The sequence below is a fragment of the Polypterus senegalus genome, chromosome 11 (assembly GCF_016835505.1).
Source record: "Polypterus senegalus isolate Bchr_013 chromosome 11, ASM1683550v1, whole genome shotgun sequence".
Classification (NCBI taxonomy): domain Eukaryota; kingdom Metazoa; phylum Chordata; class Cladistia; order Polypteriformes; family Polypteridae; genus Polypterus; species Polypterus senegalus.
Genome location: NC_053164.1, coordinates 116110206 through 116127898, shown reverse-complemented (window position 1 = coordinate 116127898; position 17693 = coordinate 116110206). Strand labels below are relative to the sequence as shown.

The 17693-nt window shown below is 35.8% G+C and overlaps 2 protein-coding genes and 1 long non-coding RNA gene across 4 annotated transcripts in view; all 3 read right to left on the bottom strand.

Moving 5' to 3' along the window:
- si:dkey-182i3.11 (insulin-like growth factor-binding protein complex acid labile subunit) overlaps positions 1-8318 on the bottom strand; it is a 32165-nt gene extending 23847 nt beyond the window's left edge. Inside the window, exon 1 of the mRNA XM_039769546.1 lies at positions 8077-8318. Coding sequence (XP_039625480.1) covers positions 8077-8221 — 145 coding nt within the window. The 5' untranslated portion in view covers positions 8222-8318. The remainder of the gene's footprint in view (positions 1-8076) is intronic.
- Positions 2571-6421, bottom strand: LOC120539471. The gene is made up of 2 exons (XR_005635618.1): positions 5186-6421; positions 2571-2926 (listed from the first exon to the last, which is right to left on the bottom strand). It is a non-coding gene; the product is annotated as an uncharacterized LOC120539471 (long non-coding RNA).
- LOC120539470 (metastasis-associated protein MTA1-like) overlaps positions 8318-17693 on the bottom strand; it is a 335861-nt gene continuing 326485 nt past the window's right edge. For both annotated transcript variants that reach the window (XM_039769548.1, XM_039769549.1), the window contains exon 20: positions 8318-10246. In XM_039769548.1, coding sequence (XP_039625482.1) covers positions 10093-10246 — 154 coding nt within the window. In that variant the 3' untranslated portion in view covers positions 8318-10092. The remainder of the gene's footprint in view (positions 10247-17693) is intronic.

Below are 17693 nucleotides of genomic sequence, written 5' to 3'. Positions count from 1 at the left end.
TCTGTTCTTCTCCTGTCAGCTACTGATAAGCTAGAGCAATGAGGGTCAAAACTCAAATATAATTGCCTATACATGTCTCAGTAGGTGGAGACATTGCGCTGCAGAGGCCACGACCTAGCTCAGCTGTCATCATATCTAGACTTACGAACAGCAAGCTGTTTCAAACAGAAAAATTAAAAAGCGAAAACAGAAATAAAATTCCAGAACAAGAAAGATTATTTCCAGGACATTTGGCCATTTCGATCAGTTTCCAGGTCATTTCAAAGACTGGAAAATAACCCTCAAAATTTTCAGGTTTTCCAGGACAGGTGGGAACCCTGCACAGTGCTAGTGTGTCAGAGACAGGATGTGCAACATTGTTCATAATGGTACCCAGTTTTGTGTTAATTCTCTCGTTTGCTACTACCTCCAGGGGATCCAGAGTACATCCTGAGTAACTGGGCCTACCCTTTTAATTAGTTTGTTAATTTGGTGGGGGCCTCTCTTGAAGTGATGTTACCAGCTCAGCACACCACAGAATGAAAAAATTGCACCGGCCACCACAGAGTTGTGGAATATATGACGGATATCACAACTCACATTAAAGGAACACAGTCTCCTAAAAAATGAGCATGCTCTGCCCTTTCTTATATACAGTAATTCCTTTTGTTACCAGTCCAACGTGTCATTGATGTGGATTACCAGGTAGTTGTATGAGTGCACCATCTCAACAGGTTTGGCCATCTGCAGGCCATTACAGCCAGAGTGTTTCATAGCAGCTAGTCTAACATTTAGTGGCTAAAATATGCCTTTTTGTTCGGAGTCATCTGTTTAAATAAAGCACACTCATTTTCAAAATAATCTAATAAGGCAAAGACACATGTATCATTGATGATGTATGCAAGTAGTGTATAATATGCTGTTTGTGTAAGTAAACGTTAGAAAATAAACTGAAATGAGAGAGCACAGCTAGCTGAGTTCATCATACCAACAAGGTCAGTGTCTGTCTCTCCCTCATTATCAGGTTTATTGAGACAACAATTTGTTCTTGTTTGGATTGGTTTCTTCCCAAACTCATTTTATTATCAAAATGCTCTAAAAATGTTTTGTAATGTGTTGGTTGCATGGTGAGAGTACTTACTATCTTTTACCAACACTAGTGTCCACTGGCCTGAAACAAGATTGTTTTATGTATAAATATTCCTAGTGAAACTAAACTATTTTCATAGCGGGCTAAGTCCAATAAAGAGTCCGCATGGCACTGAATTCAAGGACACAGATAGGCCTGGATGGAATTCCAGCACATTGCAGAGTTCATTCACACACATATTTTCAAGTCAGAGACACCACTCTCCTTTGTGTGCACTTCTTTATGATATAGTACCCCAGCCACACTTTAGTCACATGCAAAGCCAAATATACATATAATTGTTTTCTGTGTTTTTTTTAACACTAGAATTACCAGAGCCTACGAAAAAACTCGTAATTCCGTCCCACCTTAAATTGCTTCTTAAATCCCTTCACACCTCTCCGCCAGCGCCCTTTGTCTTCTAAAGGTGCTGATAAAGAGAAGCTAGGAGCAGCCGGCTATTCCATCCCCCCACCAATTTAGAACGTGCACGAACTTCTCTCAGCTCATGCCTTGATTGAGTATCTGGGAGTGAAGTAGAGTTTTAGAGTGGAAATAGTAGATCGTTATTTGGAACACACGCATTTCATGTCTGTTCCGTTTCTACAGTAATCTGTGTAAACACATTGTTAAAACAGAAACTTTTTTATATTCTAGTAGTAGATGACAAAATGTAGGCATAAACTATATGATGTATGAAGCCTGAAGTCCAAATAGCAAAGAAACATTTTCATAAAAGGTTCAAATACAATACAACAATTGCGCTTTTATTCAAAAATATAACCGTTTTGAGAAGTAAACTGCTCTTAGTCTTACTATTTTAGAATAAAAGTATACATTTGATTTCAGTCTGTAACAGCCGGTGCAATTTATGATCCTTGATAGCCGGCTGCTCCTAGCTTCTCTTTATCAGCACATTTAGAAGACAAAGGCTGGCGGAGAGGTGTGAAGGGATTTAAGAAGCGATTTAAGGTGGGACGGAATTACGAAGGTTTTTCGTAGGCTCTGGTAATTCTAGTGTTAAGTGAAAAATTTTTATATGGTTTACATTGACACACCACAAACATCAGTTTATCTTACCTCCAATTTTAAAGAAGTTTGTCAGTCTTGTAATTTAAATTTAAAGCTGGACCCTTTTGTTTTAGCTGACTGTAATGGGACCTTATAATTTAACCAAGCAAGGCTTTTTGTTTTGAGGATCAAAAAAAAATAAAAGAAAAGATTACAGCTTTGATTGAACTTATAGACATGAGGTTCATCCATCCCAATCTATATAAGGAATGAAATCCAAGAGTTATTACTTGATGGTGCCCAATTAATCAGATCATTATTCAGAAATTGCGAACTATTTACATTCCTTCAGTGTAATGACAAACGCTTCTGTTGGGTTTGTTCAATGAGATTTGCTGAAAACCCAGTGTCTGCAGAGTCACCACTCTTAACACTTAAGAAAAAGTAGTACTTTTTTCTTATCTTTTTTTAATGAAGACAGATTGAGAAAACAATTTTACACAGAAATAGTTTGACATTTTTTTTTCAAAATAACTCTTTACAGTAACTTTCCTTTAGTAAAGAGACTTGAATAAATTCTTTGAAAAGATAGTGCAACATTGTTTTATTTCATTTTTATACCTCACTGCACTGACATTATTTCCATGTAATATCTAGTTTAAAACAAACACTGGTCTTGTAGGTTTCAAAGACACAAACCCCAGTCCTCCTTTATGTATGTGGCCAATATATACTGAGGAACCTGTTCAAACTCTGTAAATCACAGCAGAATTTGGAAAGCTTCAAGAGGCAAAACATGCTGCTACTCTGAAAATATGAAAAGAATTTTAAAGTTATGTCATAGCCTGATATGGAAAAAAATAAACAAATGAGAGACATCTAAAGAATTTCTCACAGATAGTATTTCAAACACTGAAGGAAAGAGATTTAAATCTATTAATCTCATCATCACACCAAACAAAGCATTAGCATTTTTTAATTGTTGGTTATCAAAAATGAGTAGTACTAATAATGATGACCTGATAATAACATTGTCTTTTGAAAACATGATAAAAAATAATTCCTTACGAAAGTGACAAAATATAAGGGCTTGATTAAAGTCATACACAAGAGAACATGCATGTCTTTACATGCATTTGTATTTGTGTATCAGAGAAATCTTAACTGCATCAACGAGCAGGTAAAAAAAAGAAGAAGCTGAGTGACATGGATGACATGGGCTTTATATGTGATGATAGTGGTCATTATCACTCAAAATAGGAGTTGTACAAACACTGGAGACAGGAACTCCCTTTGGCACAATTGTGGTGTTACTATCTTAGATTAATAAAATTCCACAAGATGACAATTAACAAATCTATGCCAGTTTTCTTACTCAGCAAGTATTTACTGACTTTGACTATCAGCCACAAAATACAGATTTCAGGTGTAACATGCTATGAAATTATTAGATATTGTGGGGATTTTCTGGCATGTACTCAGATTTAAAATTATTACTTAATGCGTTATGCATTCTGTTCTTGTTCCTACACAGTACAATAAAAAGCCAGAAGGATCATTGCAAGACTACATCTCTGGAGATCCATTATGCTTGTGAAGAAAACACTGATACTGTACAAAAGAAAGGGACTCATATTAGTGATTTGTGATTATTATTATCATGAAAAGTAAACAACAGAAACAGAATATCAGTTTGATACTAGTATCAATAATGGGAAATACTTAAGATAGCTAAAAGATTTGTGGTCTTTGTCTGGGTGTCTATCATGAGCTCTACAACCATGACTTCTGGGGAAATATAGGATTTGTAAATAATCTTAGCAACTGAGATACAAGTCTATTAATATGCCTGTGCACAAACTGCAATGAAATGCATCAAAGGTGTACCAGTTTAAAATAACTAATTAAAATAGACTTTCCAAGTAACTTAAAAAGGCAGCAGTTTTCAATTCAATTAAATTCAATGTATTCTTAAAATATTCAATACTACTTTCTCACAGTTCTAAGGATCTGGGTGTCATTGTTTTTTATTTCGTTGGATGTTGCACATTTCCTCTGTGATGATTTTCCAACAATGACAGACACATGCAGATTATGTTGATTAGAGACTCCCAATTGACCTCTTATGAATGAGTGACTGTGTGCCCTGTGATAAACTAGCATTTTATCTTTGCTTACTACTCAATACATGCTGCAGCTCCCATAATCCTGTAATGGAAAAGGCATAATCAGGGAATGGATGTAGGAAACCTGGACTTTTACTTACTTCTCAGCCCTCATGATAAAAGTACAGAGAGGAAGGTCTAACCGTTTACTGAACTTAAATATTAAATTTCACACTATGCCTGTATTGAGTCACTAATATTTCCAACAGATGCTTTTAGGCTGTAACATTAAAAGACTGGGGGAAAAGACTCACAAAGACACAGTCAATTTCACATGACAGTGTGAAGGCCAGCATCTGAACCCACTCTGAGAGGGAGAAGTAATAACCACTCTACCTTAGATAAGGATGTGCAATTTTTTCATAATTTCATGCAACAAAATCCTACCAAAACTGAAGATTAAAAACTCAGCCTTTAAATGAAAATTTATAGTGACAAAAAGAAGAGGGTGTCTTCTAAACAAAAAGGTACTTGGCCGCAAGACCAGCCATTTGATTAGTGACAAAATGAAGAACAAATACTTTAGAATGGCAAGTTTTCATTTTTTAACACACCAATATACCAGACTGAAATGCTAAAAACAGTGCAGCAGCACGGCTGTATAAAACTCTCATAGTTTTACCATGCCTGACATCCAAGTAAATCCACTCATCAAATTATTGAACCTGCTTAATTCAATATTTTAGGGTTATTAACAACATTAAGCATAAAAGTTTTAAAATCCAAAGGCTCATTGGCATTTCTGATATGTGAGAAATTCTGTTGCAACAAAAAAACAAAGAAACAGCATCTGCAACTTCTTGCTACTGACAGCTTAAGTTTAAAACCTTTTTTGCAGAAGGAGAGGATACAAATTTCAAGGAATTATCATTCTTATATTAACAAAATGGTACATGCACACCTTTGATATTTTCAGTATACAAAATGTCCACCCCTCTCTACCTGGTGTTTTTTTTTTTGCTGACTTCAGTGATGGGTTCTGCAAAGTACAATGCATGTAAAAAGAAAAATCTCAAAAGGTCAGTTTTACAGCATGTCATTTTATAGCATTTGATCTTAGAATTGCTAGTAAATAAACATATCTAATAATTATTTGCACTACTGTACAAGTTTTCTAAGTCACTAAAAAGCTGAACATTTGGGTATATTCTCTTGTTACAACATAAATTATTGTTTAGTTGCAAAAAATAAATATACACATTTGGCAAATTCCCAATAATGGCATTAAAAATGAATTCACTACATTAGAGAGAAAAGACCTCCAAGCACCGTCAGAGGTTATGTGGTCTATGTTTTTAACCTTTAATATGTGGTCAAGGGCATTTAAATCAATCTTTTGGACTCCAAACTCCCACAGCCTGCCTTCAGTCTTCATATTATTTTAAAATAAAAATGTCTAGTAGCCACAGCATGCCTTTGAAATTAACTGCAATATGTGCAATACTTTGTTAATACTTGTTAAACTTATAAGTTTCTAAAAGTATTTTGCTGAATGCAATATACAGAACAACTTGAGTGTAATATAGATTTAGATGAGAGAAAAAACAAATATGGAAGACTCTTGTCTTATTTTTTATCATGACAGAATGACTTAAAACCTCGTTTAAGTTAATATATTATAAATTTCAAAACAAACTCAGAAGGTTCACTACAACTTCTCATTACCAGCGTTTTTCAAAGATTTAAAAGATTTCAGTGACTTCTATGCTGCCAAAGCCATTAACAAAATTTGGGGTTAAATTTGAGTGTGAATGTCTACCAAAATGCATATTAAGCATCTTAATATTAAAGGCTAAATGACTGAATGTCTGCTGAAATCAGTGAGCGTATGGGATCATTATACACATAATTACTTAAATCCACTTAATCTATTTGCTAATTTTTTTCAGCTGGTTTCAATCCATATAATGATTTTAGATATAGGCCAGAATTTTAGCATGCTTTCTTTGAGAAGCGCCATATATGTTAATGTTTTATTAATAATAAAATCGGTATTTCCAAAACTGAGAAAACAGAAAAGATGGTTAAACAAACCAATGGTTTAGTTGACAGACCTGATGTATCCTATATAGCTAAACCATTTTCTCTTTTGGCGTAGAAGATGCACAATGACATCACCCTTCAGCCACTCAGCAAAAATCCCCAAAAAAAACAAAAACAGGTGGTATCAACATCAACAAAAAAATAACCTATGGACACTGAACATCATCATCTTCTGTTACATGTGTCATCCAAACAATATGCAAGGCACTGCAGTTTGTCTTAGCTACCCTGATATACATCTTAACAAAAGGACACATTTCATTGATGCTTTAGGAATAAAAATGCTAAAGTTAAGCACAAATGCAATATTACTTTATCAGGGCAATTTATAGGACGATTCATTTAAATATTAAACACTGAACAACCCAGTAAATGGGAAAATATCCTGTTATTTAAATACATGAGCTTCTTTTGAAATGATCTTTTTTATATTTTCGGTTGGTATTAGCAGAATAAGAGCAGTGATGTCTGGTCACGTTTATCTCTGACTATGCATGTTTACTCTTATCAGAAGCAGAAATCTGAATGCCTTTTATATTTTTCATAAGAATTAGCTCTGTTTGAACTGTGCTGTCAATTGTATATGCTGCTTTACATCGTAATCTTTTACTAATGTATAGTTAGTAAAAGGCTGAAAGCCATTTTTGGACCTGCAATTCCAACTTTTTGAATAAAATGCTCTGTGTCTCTAGAAATGCTATATCCAGTCCTATTTCACAACTCCAATAATGCAAAGCACATAATCACACAAGCACAAACAGAATAAGTCAAAACATTCAGTTATTTAGGCATACAAATTCTTATAATGCTAAACCATCCCACAACATATCATCTATTTAGTTAATAGAGGGAAGTATTTTGCAAAAACAGGTAGGTGTTTTGCTTTGTAGTTGACAAATGTACTGTATTATATTACAAAAGAGCAGCTGCTTCCTTAAAATGTCATTGTTCAATATTTATAGTACTAGTATTGGCTTAGTTTATGAAAAGAGGCAGTCATTTGCTTTAGATTCTAGCAGCGCATGATACATTTTATCCAGAGGTCACAATCGTTTTTTTATTTATATTTACATAAACTGACATTTCGAAATAAATTCCATTTCATTATTCTGCTAACATCATCAGCTCTAAAGCTTCCCATTTTAATTTAGAAGTGAATACAGGACATTTAAGAGAGAATCACTGTTCATCCATCCATTTGTTCAACCATTTGTCCAAGCCTACCCCACAAAATGAAACACAAGGCTAGAACAAACTCTGGATGGAATGCCAAGGCACAGCCACACACACACCCATACTGAGACAATTTTAATTAAACCAATTAAGTTAGCATGGGCATCTTTGAGAAGTGCACCCGCAGAGAAAAACAGGGACATAGGAAGGGGAAACTATGCTTAAATGTAGAATTGGAATGCAATTGAATTCAGGTGTTTAGAGTTATGATGCTACAGAACTAATCACCAAGGCAAATCAAAGCACATATTTAAAATGTAGGGAATACCAGAAACCTATAAATATATGCAACACAATGAGACAATATAATGATTGAATTTACTGAAAAAATATATGTCTACATTCTTCGTTAAAAAAAAAAATATATTGAACAGAATTTGTAAAAATGAGCAAGGCAACATCTAGAAATGCTGCCTGATATCTGTTCAGTTGCTGGCCACTCTCTTCCACTAGGTTCTTCCCACATGCAAATCATTTCCATGTTAGCTGAACTGATATTTTTTAACATTCACTTACTGTGTGTGTTTGCTTTGCCAATAAATGGTATCCTGTCTGGGGCTGGTTCCTGCCCCTGCCCTATCAACCTTTGAAAATGAATAAAAAACAAGGATATATCGGTACAAAGAAAGCTATCTTTAAATATCATTTTATAATTTTTCATTAAGCAAAAACTAATTTAACTGGAATAGGTATCCATCCATCCATTGTCCAACCCGCTATATCCTAACTACAGGGTCACGGGGGTCTGCTGGAGCCAATCCCAGCCAACACAGGCTGCAAGGCAAGAAATAAATCCCAGGCAGGGCGATAGGTATGACAGTAATAATTATTATATGACAGATCCAGAAAGATAAATTTTAGAGTCAGTGTCACTACAGGAGGAATTTCCAAAAAGTAAATAATACGATTGTCTGCAATAGCACTAAGTATAAAAGGTGTTGTGAATGAATGGCTCTTTCAAATACATGCATTTTCTATGAAATGGTGCACAATCAATAAGAGGAAGTTAATACCAACATTGCACCATTTCTGTTGTGAATCTTTGGTTCCATTAGTTTTGGCTACACATTTAATGCTCTCAGTTACTAATAGATGCATGGTCATAATTAGAATAATCACCTGCAACTTAAAATCTGATTAAGTCAAAGTACTGTAGTTTGTTTCCATTATGGCTTACTGTGCATGGATTGCTAAGAATCAGAAACAGCAAAATAATTTCAGGAAATGCTCACAATGATGGTACTAAAAATAAAAGTAATGTAGACTCAGCTCAGACAGCTTGGTGTCTGCTTTGGGGAATGGCACAATTACATGTAGAGAATCAACAATATAAAGAATGCTGTAACCTTAATCAATTAATCCAATATAGATGAAAGTGAATGTTAAAAATCACAACAAAGAAACCAATGAAAAAGAGAAAAGAAACAGTGTAAGGCATTAAATGTGTGGTTTATACACTCTATTAATTCACTGGAAATTAAAAATCCAGATTCTTTTGAGTACGTATGTGTACAAAACAACAGAATTGGGCTAAAACTACCTTTTTCTCCAAAACATACCTTACTGGCAGATAAGAAGTTTAAGTGGCAAATTAGAATGCACCCTGAGTTGGAAAGATCAGCCTACACACTTTGAGAGCCTCCCAACTCTTATATCCAGCATATTCAAATTATATGTAACAGGAAAACTGACATGCACATTTAATAAACATCCACTGCACTTTATAACAAACATACTAAACACAAAAAAAAATTGCTCCTCCATAACAAGCATATGCACTTTAATGCTATACACAGGGATGCCTGATTAAACTTCTGGCATAAACAAGAAATATATTCATTGCAGCATCCATAATTACTTCACAGCTGTTAGCTGTGTGGCTGACTCCACTCCAGACAAGATTATGGATGGTATGATGAGGAAATTTGGGGTTTTCATATCTTTAAGTGGGTTGCATACTTAACTGCTCAGGGTGAAAAGATACCAGGTGTCTTTCCAGTATTTTGTTGGTCTGGTGGGCATTAAAACTATTCTTTGCTCAAAAAGGGAACAAAAAATGTAAAGTCCATATTACAAGTGGGACCATAAAGAGTCCATAACTGTCCATGTAAAATTAGTTCACAATCATTGTCTCAAAAATATCCATCCATTTCACTGTATCTTAAGAACAGGCTTTTTCACTCATCCTTTTTTTCTTCTTTAAATATACATATTCTTCAATTGATGTTTTCATTCCTGAACCAGACAACAGTTTGATAAGGGCTGAGGATTCAATGTGAGTGATGCTCCAATGCAGAACTGAAAAATTAACACTGCTTCCTGATATGTTTTATCATGAGAGGATTCTCCAACAAAATTAAGAAAAAGAAAAGAAAAAAAAAAGGTATAAATTGTGCCATGAACATTAAGTTTTGTAATTATGTAGGTGATGACATTAACCCTTTTGACAGTTGACAGGACAATAGACAATGTGTGCAAAAGGTAAAAGGGGTTATGCAATGTGTGTTGTGATTCTTCAGAGAGATCCTCAAATTAATCCTCAATAACGATGGGCTCCTCATTGACTGGGTGTCGGAGTTGTTGTGGTACATCCATGTCAGATTTTATGTGCTTAACAAAGATCTGTTTGTATGGCTGTCGTGCTGCTCTCTTGATATCAAAGGATGTGAGCATTTTACGGACCCTCCTAGAAGAACAAAAAAGTTACAGGAGTTATCTGCTTGAAATGGCACAATAGATTTTACTCTTACAATAAGAGTGTTTCAAAAATAAAGTGAAAAATTGAATATTTCTTGATTTAGTAATTCAAAATTAAAGACAGTCAGTGATCAAAAATAATAATCTGGAGCAATGTCAAGTATAATGAACAGCTTTAAAATCTAATCACTCTACTCTCAGCAGCTATATACTGGAATAAGAGTGGTTGGATAATGAATGAATGAATGTATGAATAATCCCATTCTCTAAAGGCTACATTCGATATCAACATTTTAACTATATGCAGATGATATGGTACTTACTGTATATATCTGACCCACAAAATCACAAGCCAGCAGTCCTAAAAGCACTAGTAGATTTTCAAAAGATATCTGTACTCAAAATTAATTTGAATAAAAGTAAATTTTTCCAGTGAATTCTCTAGCACACAACATTAGATTGGACACCTTCCAATTTATCTTAGCAGATCAGTTTAAATATCTAGGGGTAAATATCACAAGTAAATATAAAGCTCTTTTTCAAGAAAATCTTGCTGCCTGTATGGATAAAATTAAACAAGATGTGAATACATGGCCCATCCTCCATCTCACATTAGCAGAGAGAATCAAAACTATTAAGATGAACATCTTTCACAAGCTTTTTTTTCTATTTCAAACCATCCCTATATACGTTAACAAATATTTAAAAAAAAAAATTAGATTCAATCACAACCTAATTTATTTGGAATTTAAATCACCCATGCATCCAAAGGGCAACTCTACAGCAACCTAAAGCAGATGTGGGCATGGCACTTACCTACTAACGTTTAATTTTATTAATGGGTAGCAAATGTACAGGCCGTAAACAACTGGGGCCTCATGCATAATGCAGTGTGTAGAATTCACACTAAAACATGGCATATGGACAAAAGCGGAAATGTGCGTACGCCAACTTCCACGTTCTTCTGCTACATAAATCCCCATCAGCGTGAAAAGTAGCGCACGTGCACACTCCTGCTGCCACTCCCCAACTCCTCCCAAAATTATGCCTCTTTGAATATGTAAATCAATATAAATAGCCCTTAAGCTCAGCGTTCTGTGAAAAGACAATTGCAAAAGCACTGGGGAAAAAAGAAGAATTTCAGCGAATACCAAGGATAGGCAAGGAAAAATGTACTATTTGTTGGTTTAAACAGTGGTATAAACAACAAAAGGAAGTTGATCGAGTGACATAGAGTGTTGGAGAAACTCAAAACTTCAAGTTCACAAAGTCACACAGTGCCTGAAATAAAAAAGAATTTGTCAGATATCAAAGTTGCCATGAAAAGGTGAGTCGTAGCCCACCATATGAAAGTCATATGGAAGCTTATTAGGGTACAGAGAAAAGACAAAAAAATAGGCACACAGTGGCAGAAAAGCTTAAAATGTCAACTTTAAACTCAAAATTTCCACTTTAATCAAGTAGTTTATTTTGTCATTAAAATAGAACATCATAAACATAATAAAATCGTTTATTAGTTTCTCAAATACCATCGTAACTAAAGTAGCACGTTAAATGATTTGTATTGCATGTGTTCTTCTATCTGTGGTGGGCTGGCGCCCTGCCCGGGGTTTGTTTCCTGCCTTGACCCCTGTGTTGGCTGGGATTGGCTCCAGCAGACCCCCGTGACTCTGTAGTTAGGATGTAGCGGGTTGAATAATGGATGGATGTGTTCTTCTATGTGTGTGAATCACTACGTGCTTCTTAAACAAGCTTTCTCTTCCTCTGACAGGACACAGAATCCATTACATTCATGATATTACAGCTCTCTGAATAAATTAAATACTGAGATGTATACTTGATATCATTTTCATGAAGATAAGAATTAAAGCATGTTATTAAACATGGGAACACAGTGGCGCAGTGATAGTGACGAACTGGCACCCCGTCCACAGACTATTCCTGCCTCACGCAAGATGCTTGCTGTGCCGTGTACTACCTTCGATGAAATGATTTATTTCAAATGTACTAACCCCCGATTCCTGTCCTTCCTTTTCTTTCTCCAAGTACCCAATCGCCACACAATCAGCTCTGTAATAGATGTCAAACCATCTGTAAGCTTAGAACGCAGATTCTTCAAAACATTTAAGGAACAGTGAAATATATTCGTAGTACATGTTTAATTATTCTATCTAACTATCCATCCAGTGTTGCGCCAGCCTCAGCAAGCATACAGCGCGAGCAGGAACAATCCCTGAACGGGGTGCCAGCTTGTTGCTAGCGCTGTAACAATGTGTCCTCACATGTTTAATTATCAACAATACAGATTATTTACATGATGTTAAAATTATATCTGTACAATGTAAAAAAATATATTTTGCCGCATTTCATCTTAAAAATGATATTGTCATTATATGTAAATACACGCTTTATAAAGTGGCTTAAGTTGTGCAATATTATAACTGTATTGCAAGTTTACTGTGAGGTAATTGTACTTATAGGTACAAACAGTTCTATAAGGAGCACTTGATGGACCCATTGAGTGTGTTTAGAGCTCTTGGGATGAAACGGTTTCTAGTTTCTGGTCCCTACAGGAAAGGCTCTGAAGCGTTTTCTGTATAGGAACAGTTCAAATAGCACATGGCTGAGGCAGCGTGTGGTTGAAACTGTATACCGATAATTCTCTTTCCGATCAGCTGCTTGAGAGTTGTGATTCCACACTCAGATACTGTGCAAAACTGAGCGGAGAACTTGTGTACGCCAAGGATTTAGCTGGTGTGAAAATGTGCGTGGCTTTAAGGCAAATTTAGTTTTTAAACATCGTGATGTGAGCGTGGAAATGGGCATACGCAACATTTTTGTGCATATGCACCCTTTATACATAAGGCCCCAGGACATCAACACAAATTGATGAACATACACAAGCCTGGTCTACAGCAGAATTAAAATCTTGCAGTACTTCTTTATATCCTCTGCTACTTGCACCAGTAAATACAAACTGTCATCAATACAGTAATAATTCAATTGCTCTTCGTTCACTCCAACTATGGAACCAATGTAGGAAGAACTTTAAGACAGATAAGCTCTTATCTGTTGCACACAATATTTAACGTTTGGTAAATGTCTAGAATTAAAACATTTAGAGACTTGTACATATGCTTTTGCATCCTATGAGCAATTAAGCTTCAAATTTAACTTCTCATCAATTTTTCTACTTTCTTTGTTTTTTTCTTAAACTGTATTAATCCCGAAGGAGATTACTTGGTTTTCGCATACCCCTTGGGGTCAGAGTGCAGGGTCAGCCATTGTACTGCGCCCCTGAAGCAATTGAAGGTTAAGGGCCTTGCTAGAACCGGCAACCTTCGGAATACCAGTGCAGATCCCTAGTCTTCTGTCAAGCTAGAAACTTTGTTAAATGGAACCTGTCCAATTTTCATCTTCTTCCACCTATTTCTATTCTAGAACAAATAGTCTTGAAGACTCAGATAGCATCTCTATAGTTTATAAAAACATTTTAAAGTCCCTTCTTTTAAAGATCCCACTTTAAAAAGCAACCAAAAAAGTAACAGTGCAGGAGATCACGCTATTAGCCTTACAGCTCGATCGCTGTAAACACTTTTTTTAAAATGAGTTTTAAGCACAGCGGAAAAAAAGGAACATCTGAAAAATCTGTAATTTAATAAACCACCAAGAAAAGTAACATTGCAAAAAAATCATGCTACAAACCACTCCATGTAAACACTTTTTTTAATGAGTTTTAAGCACAGGGAAAAAAACGAACATTTGAAAAAAGAGAAAAGTAACATTGCAACAATTCACGCTACGAACTGAAAAATTAACTTTTGAGAAATCTGTAATACAAAAACCATAAACCACCAAGAAAACTAACCTTGCATGAGTCGAGTTCTGGCATGAAGTGAGGAGGAACTGGGTGGAGAGGAGGTTACAGTTTTGAGGGAGAGTCTGGCTCCGCAATGGAGGGATGTTTTTCTTCAGGTGTTTTCTCTCTTGTGATTTCTTGGGTTTCTGGTGTTTTTAGCTGTTTAGCTGGTGGGAGCGAAAGCCTCATGCAGCCATTCCAAAAACAAAGTCCTTGTGACCCAACCCTTCGTCTTTGCCCTCCACATTACTGGCAGTCTGGCTTTGTTTACATTGTGCTGCTTGAAAGCACGAGGGTTTTCAAATTTGTAAATGAGTAAACTAGTAAACAGTTTTTCCACCTCTTCCAGCACTTGAAGCCTCTGCCTGGTTAACGCTGTAACTCCTTTTGCAATATCAGCTGCTTTAATAGATTCCTTCTGCTTTAGAATAGTCGAAATCGTAGATTTTGACTTCTTGTACTCGGCGGCAAGATCAGTAACACGAGCACGCTCAAACTTTTCAATAATTTCTTTCTTTACTTCGATTTCAATTTTCTTCAAAACTTTCTTCTCACCACTCTTCACTTCCTTAGAAGCCATAGTTAACTGCAAAATCACATGAAATACTGTAGAGCACAAAGAGAGCGCAGGTAAAGCACGCACGTTTGACTGAGAACAATGAAAAGGGAGCGGCTCTGCTTAAATACAGTAATCGGCGTGTATGAACCAGCCAGGCAGGCACGCACATACCCTCCCCCTCTCTCTCTCAGCAGCAGGCAGGCACGCACGTGCATGCTTGCTCTCACTCTCTCTCTCTCAGCAGCACGCACCCTCAGGTAGGCACGCACCCTCCCCCTCTCTCTCTCAGCAGCACGCACCCTCCCCCTCTCTCAGCAGCAGGCAGGCACATCTGACCGAGAACAATGCAACACGTACGGAAATCATCGGCGCGAAAAAACGAAAGGGAAACTGGTTTGTTCGTATACCAAGTGTGTGGTCGTGAACCAAGGCAAAAGTTTGGCGAACTTTTTGGTTGTGAACTGAGACGTTCGTGAATCGAGGTTCCACTGTACTTGCATATTGTAATCTTTTTAGTTAGACAATAAAAGGTGTCATTTTGCTTGAATTTTCACTTAATACTTCAGAAAAGGAGTGGAAGGCAGCCATGCACAGAATACACTCTAGTTCCATATGCATAAAGCACTCAATTATTCAACGTAAACTCTTCTATCGAGTGCATTAATCTTAATTAAAACTAACCAAAATGTTTCCAGGGCAAGAATCAACCTGTGAACACTGCCATCATCCTCATTGGGCCACATGTTTTGGGCGTACACCAAATTTAAGATCATTTTGGACAAAAATCTTTGAATGCCTATCAGATAGCCTTAGTGTCACAATCACTCTAACCCAGTGTTTCCCAAACTCGGTCCTGGTTAACCCCTGTGGCTGCAGGTTTTTGTTCCAACCAGATTCTGTTTTTAATTGGACTCCTGGGCTAATTAAGTGAACTGATATTTCCCAAGTCCTGTGTTTAGGAAACAATATAGAAATTACAAAACTAAGCTTGCTAAAAAAAAAAATATTAAAATGTACCAAGCAGTTATATAGGAATAATGTATTTTTTTCTATTTAACAGTATTTTCATCTTGATTTTCATTCTATTTTTCTAGGCCTTCTAATTGTTTAATTAATCCAATTAATAAAATTAGTGGGTCTGACTCTAAAGTAGTTGCAGCCTTTGATTATTCAGTGTTGTTTGCCTGGGTGTCTGATCTGCTCGTTTTAAATTGTCATTAATAAGACACAACGAAGGGGGGAAAACTTCACAGAGAAAGGGCAAAGTATAATGAAATCAACAAAAGAGAGTTAAGCATTTTAGCAAAAGCAGAAATATCTCTAAATATCTTATAAATGTAAAAATCATGCTGCTAAGCTTTTCTGAATGTCGAATAAAAGAAAAAAAAAAATACCAGCTAATTTAATGAGATCAGTGCTATCAGGTGTTGTCACTGATTAGGAATCTGGTTGGAACAAAAACCTGCAGCCACAGGGGTCCACCAGGACCGAGTTTGGGAAACACTGCTCTAACCCATTAACAGCTGTGTCTGGTGTACTCCCAGATGGGCTTAAAGTGTAGAAGAGTAAACAAATCGTAATTGCCTTTACCTCACTACTAGCATATAGACTTATATTACCCAAACGGTAAGAATGCCCTCCACCAGTCAGTGGGTAACTGATGTCCTATACTATTTGAAATAGGAAAAAATAAAATTCTCACTCAGAGAATCTGTTCAAAACTTTTTTAAGTTTTTTAATACATGGCAGGATCTAATCAAGAAACTTTTAGAATAAGCTTCTACTGCTGCTTTCAAAGATTTGCTTTGTTGACCAGCTCTCCTCTCTTTTGGGTGGGGGCTGAATTTTGGTTTTGTTAAGTTTGGTTTGATTGTATAGATTGCTTTCAATTAAAATCAATAAAATAAAACAAAATCAACATTTTAATAAAATAAATTTGCTAAAAAAATATGGCATCAACTGTCTAACTACAGGCAAGAAAAATGGCCATATTAAATCCAATTCTTAAATCTTTGGCTTTTAGTTAAGTTTAGCAAAGACTTTTAAATCATCTTTTGTTATTTAGAATCGTAAATTTTATTTTAGTATTTCCTCATTTTAGGTTTTATTTAGTTTTTTGATCTACTTTTTTAGCTTTTATTTATTTCTAATCCACCAAAAATGTTGGGTATGGTTTCACAGGGACCAAAACACAGTTTTCATTATATTCAATAAACTGTATATTATTTTTTTTGTACACCTTGTCACACACTTGCACATGGGAGGCAACTGAAGGGCTCAAAAATGGATAATTCCATGCTGATCCAGAGTGTGGCAGAGTGCACCAATCCTTTCTCTTTTTCATCTCCAGACCAACCAAAGGAAATTCCGCCTAGACTCGATGACGTCATTTCCAGTTCCGAGCTTAATAACATCACTTCTGGTTTCGGCTCAGGAGATGTCATTTTACGGTTTCTGCCAGAATTATGTCATTTTTCTTACCTGACTTTAAAACCACCATGTTTTCTCTGAATGGTTCTGTTCTGGATTAATGTCTGTCAAGACCTTTTCATTTATTGAACCAAACCCTCATCTTTGGCAGCCTATATCAAGTATATAGGCGGTTGCCACAAAAACGTTTCTTGTGTTGTGTGAATCGTCTTACAACCTGTGAACAGTGAGATTATAGAAAACATATACTCTTTTATGTTAAGTCTTTTCAAACTTGGAAAATGTATTTTTTTTTCTCAGGGAATTCTTGCTTGGGAAATTTTTGAAATACTGCTGGAAGTCACCACTTGAACTGTGTTAGTAGTAGTAGCAGAAATATACATTAAAGTTTTTTCATGTATATAGTGTATTTCTGCAAGCATATTTACATCAGATAGTGAACATTTGTGAATAGCAACAAACAAAACCTGGGTAGATGCATGTGAACCTAAACTGGGTGGATCTAATTTAGCAGCAAAATATGAAGAATTAAACATATTTTGGCAATTGAGAGTGCTTAATGAGACATTTACAATAGCTATCTGTAAA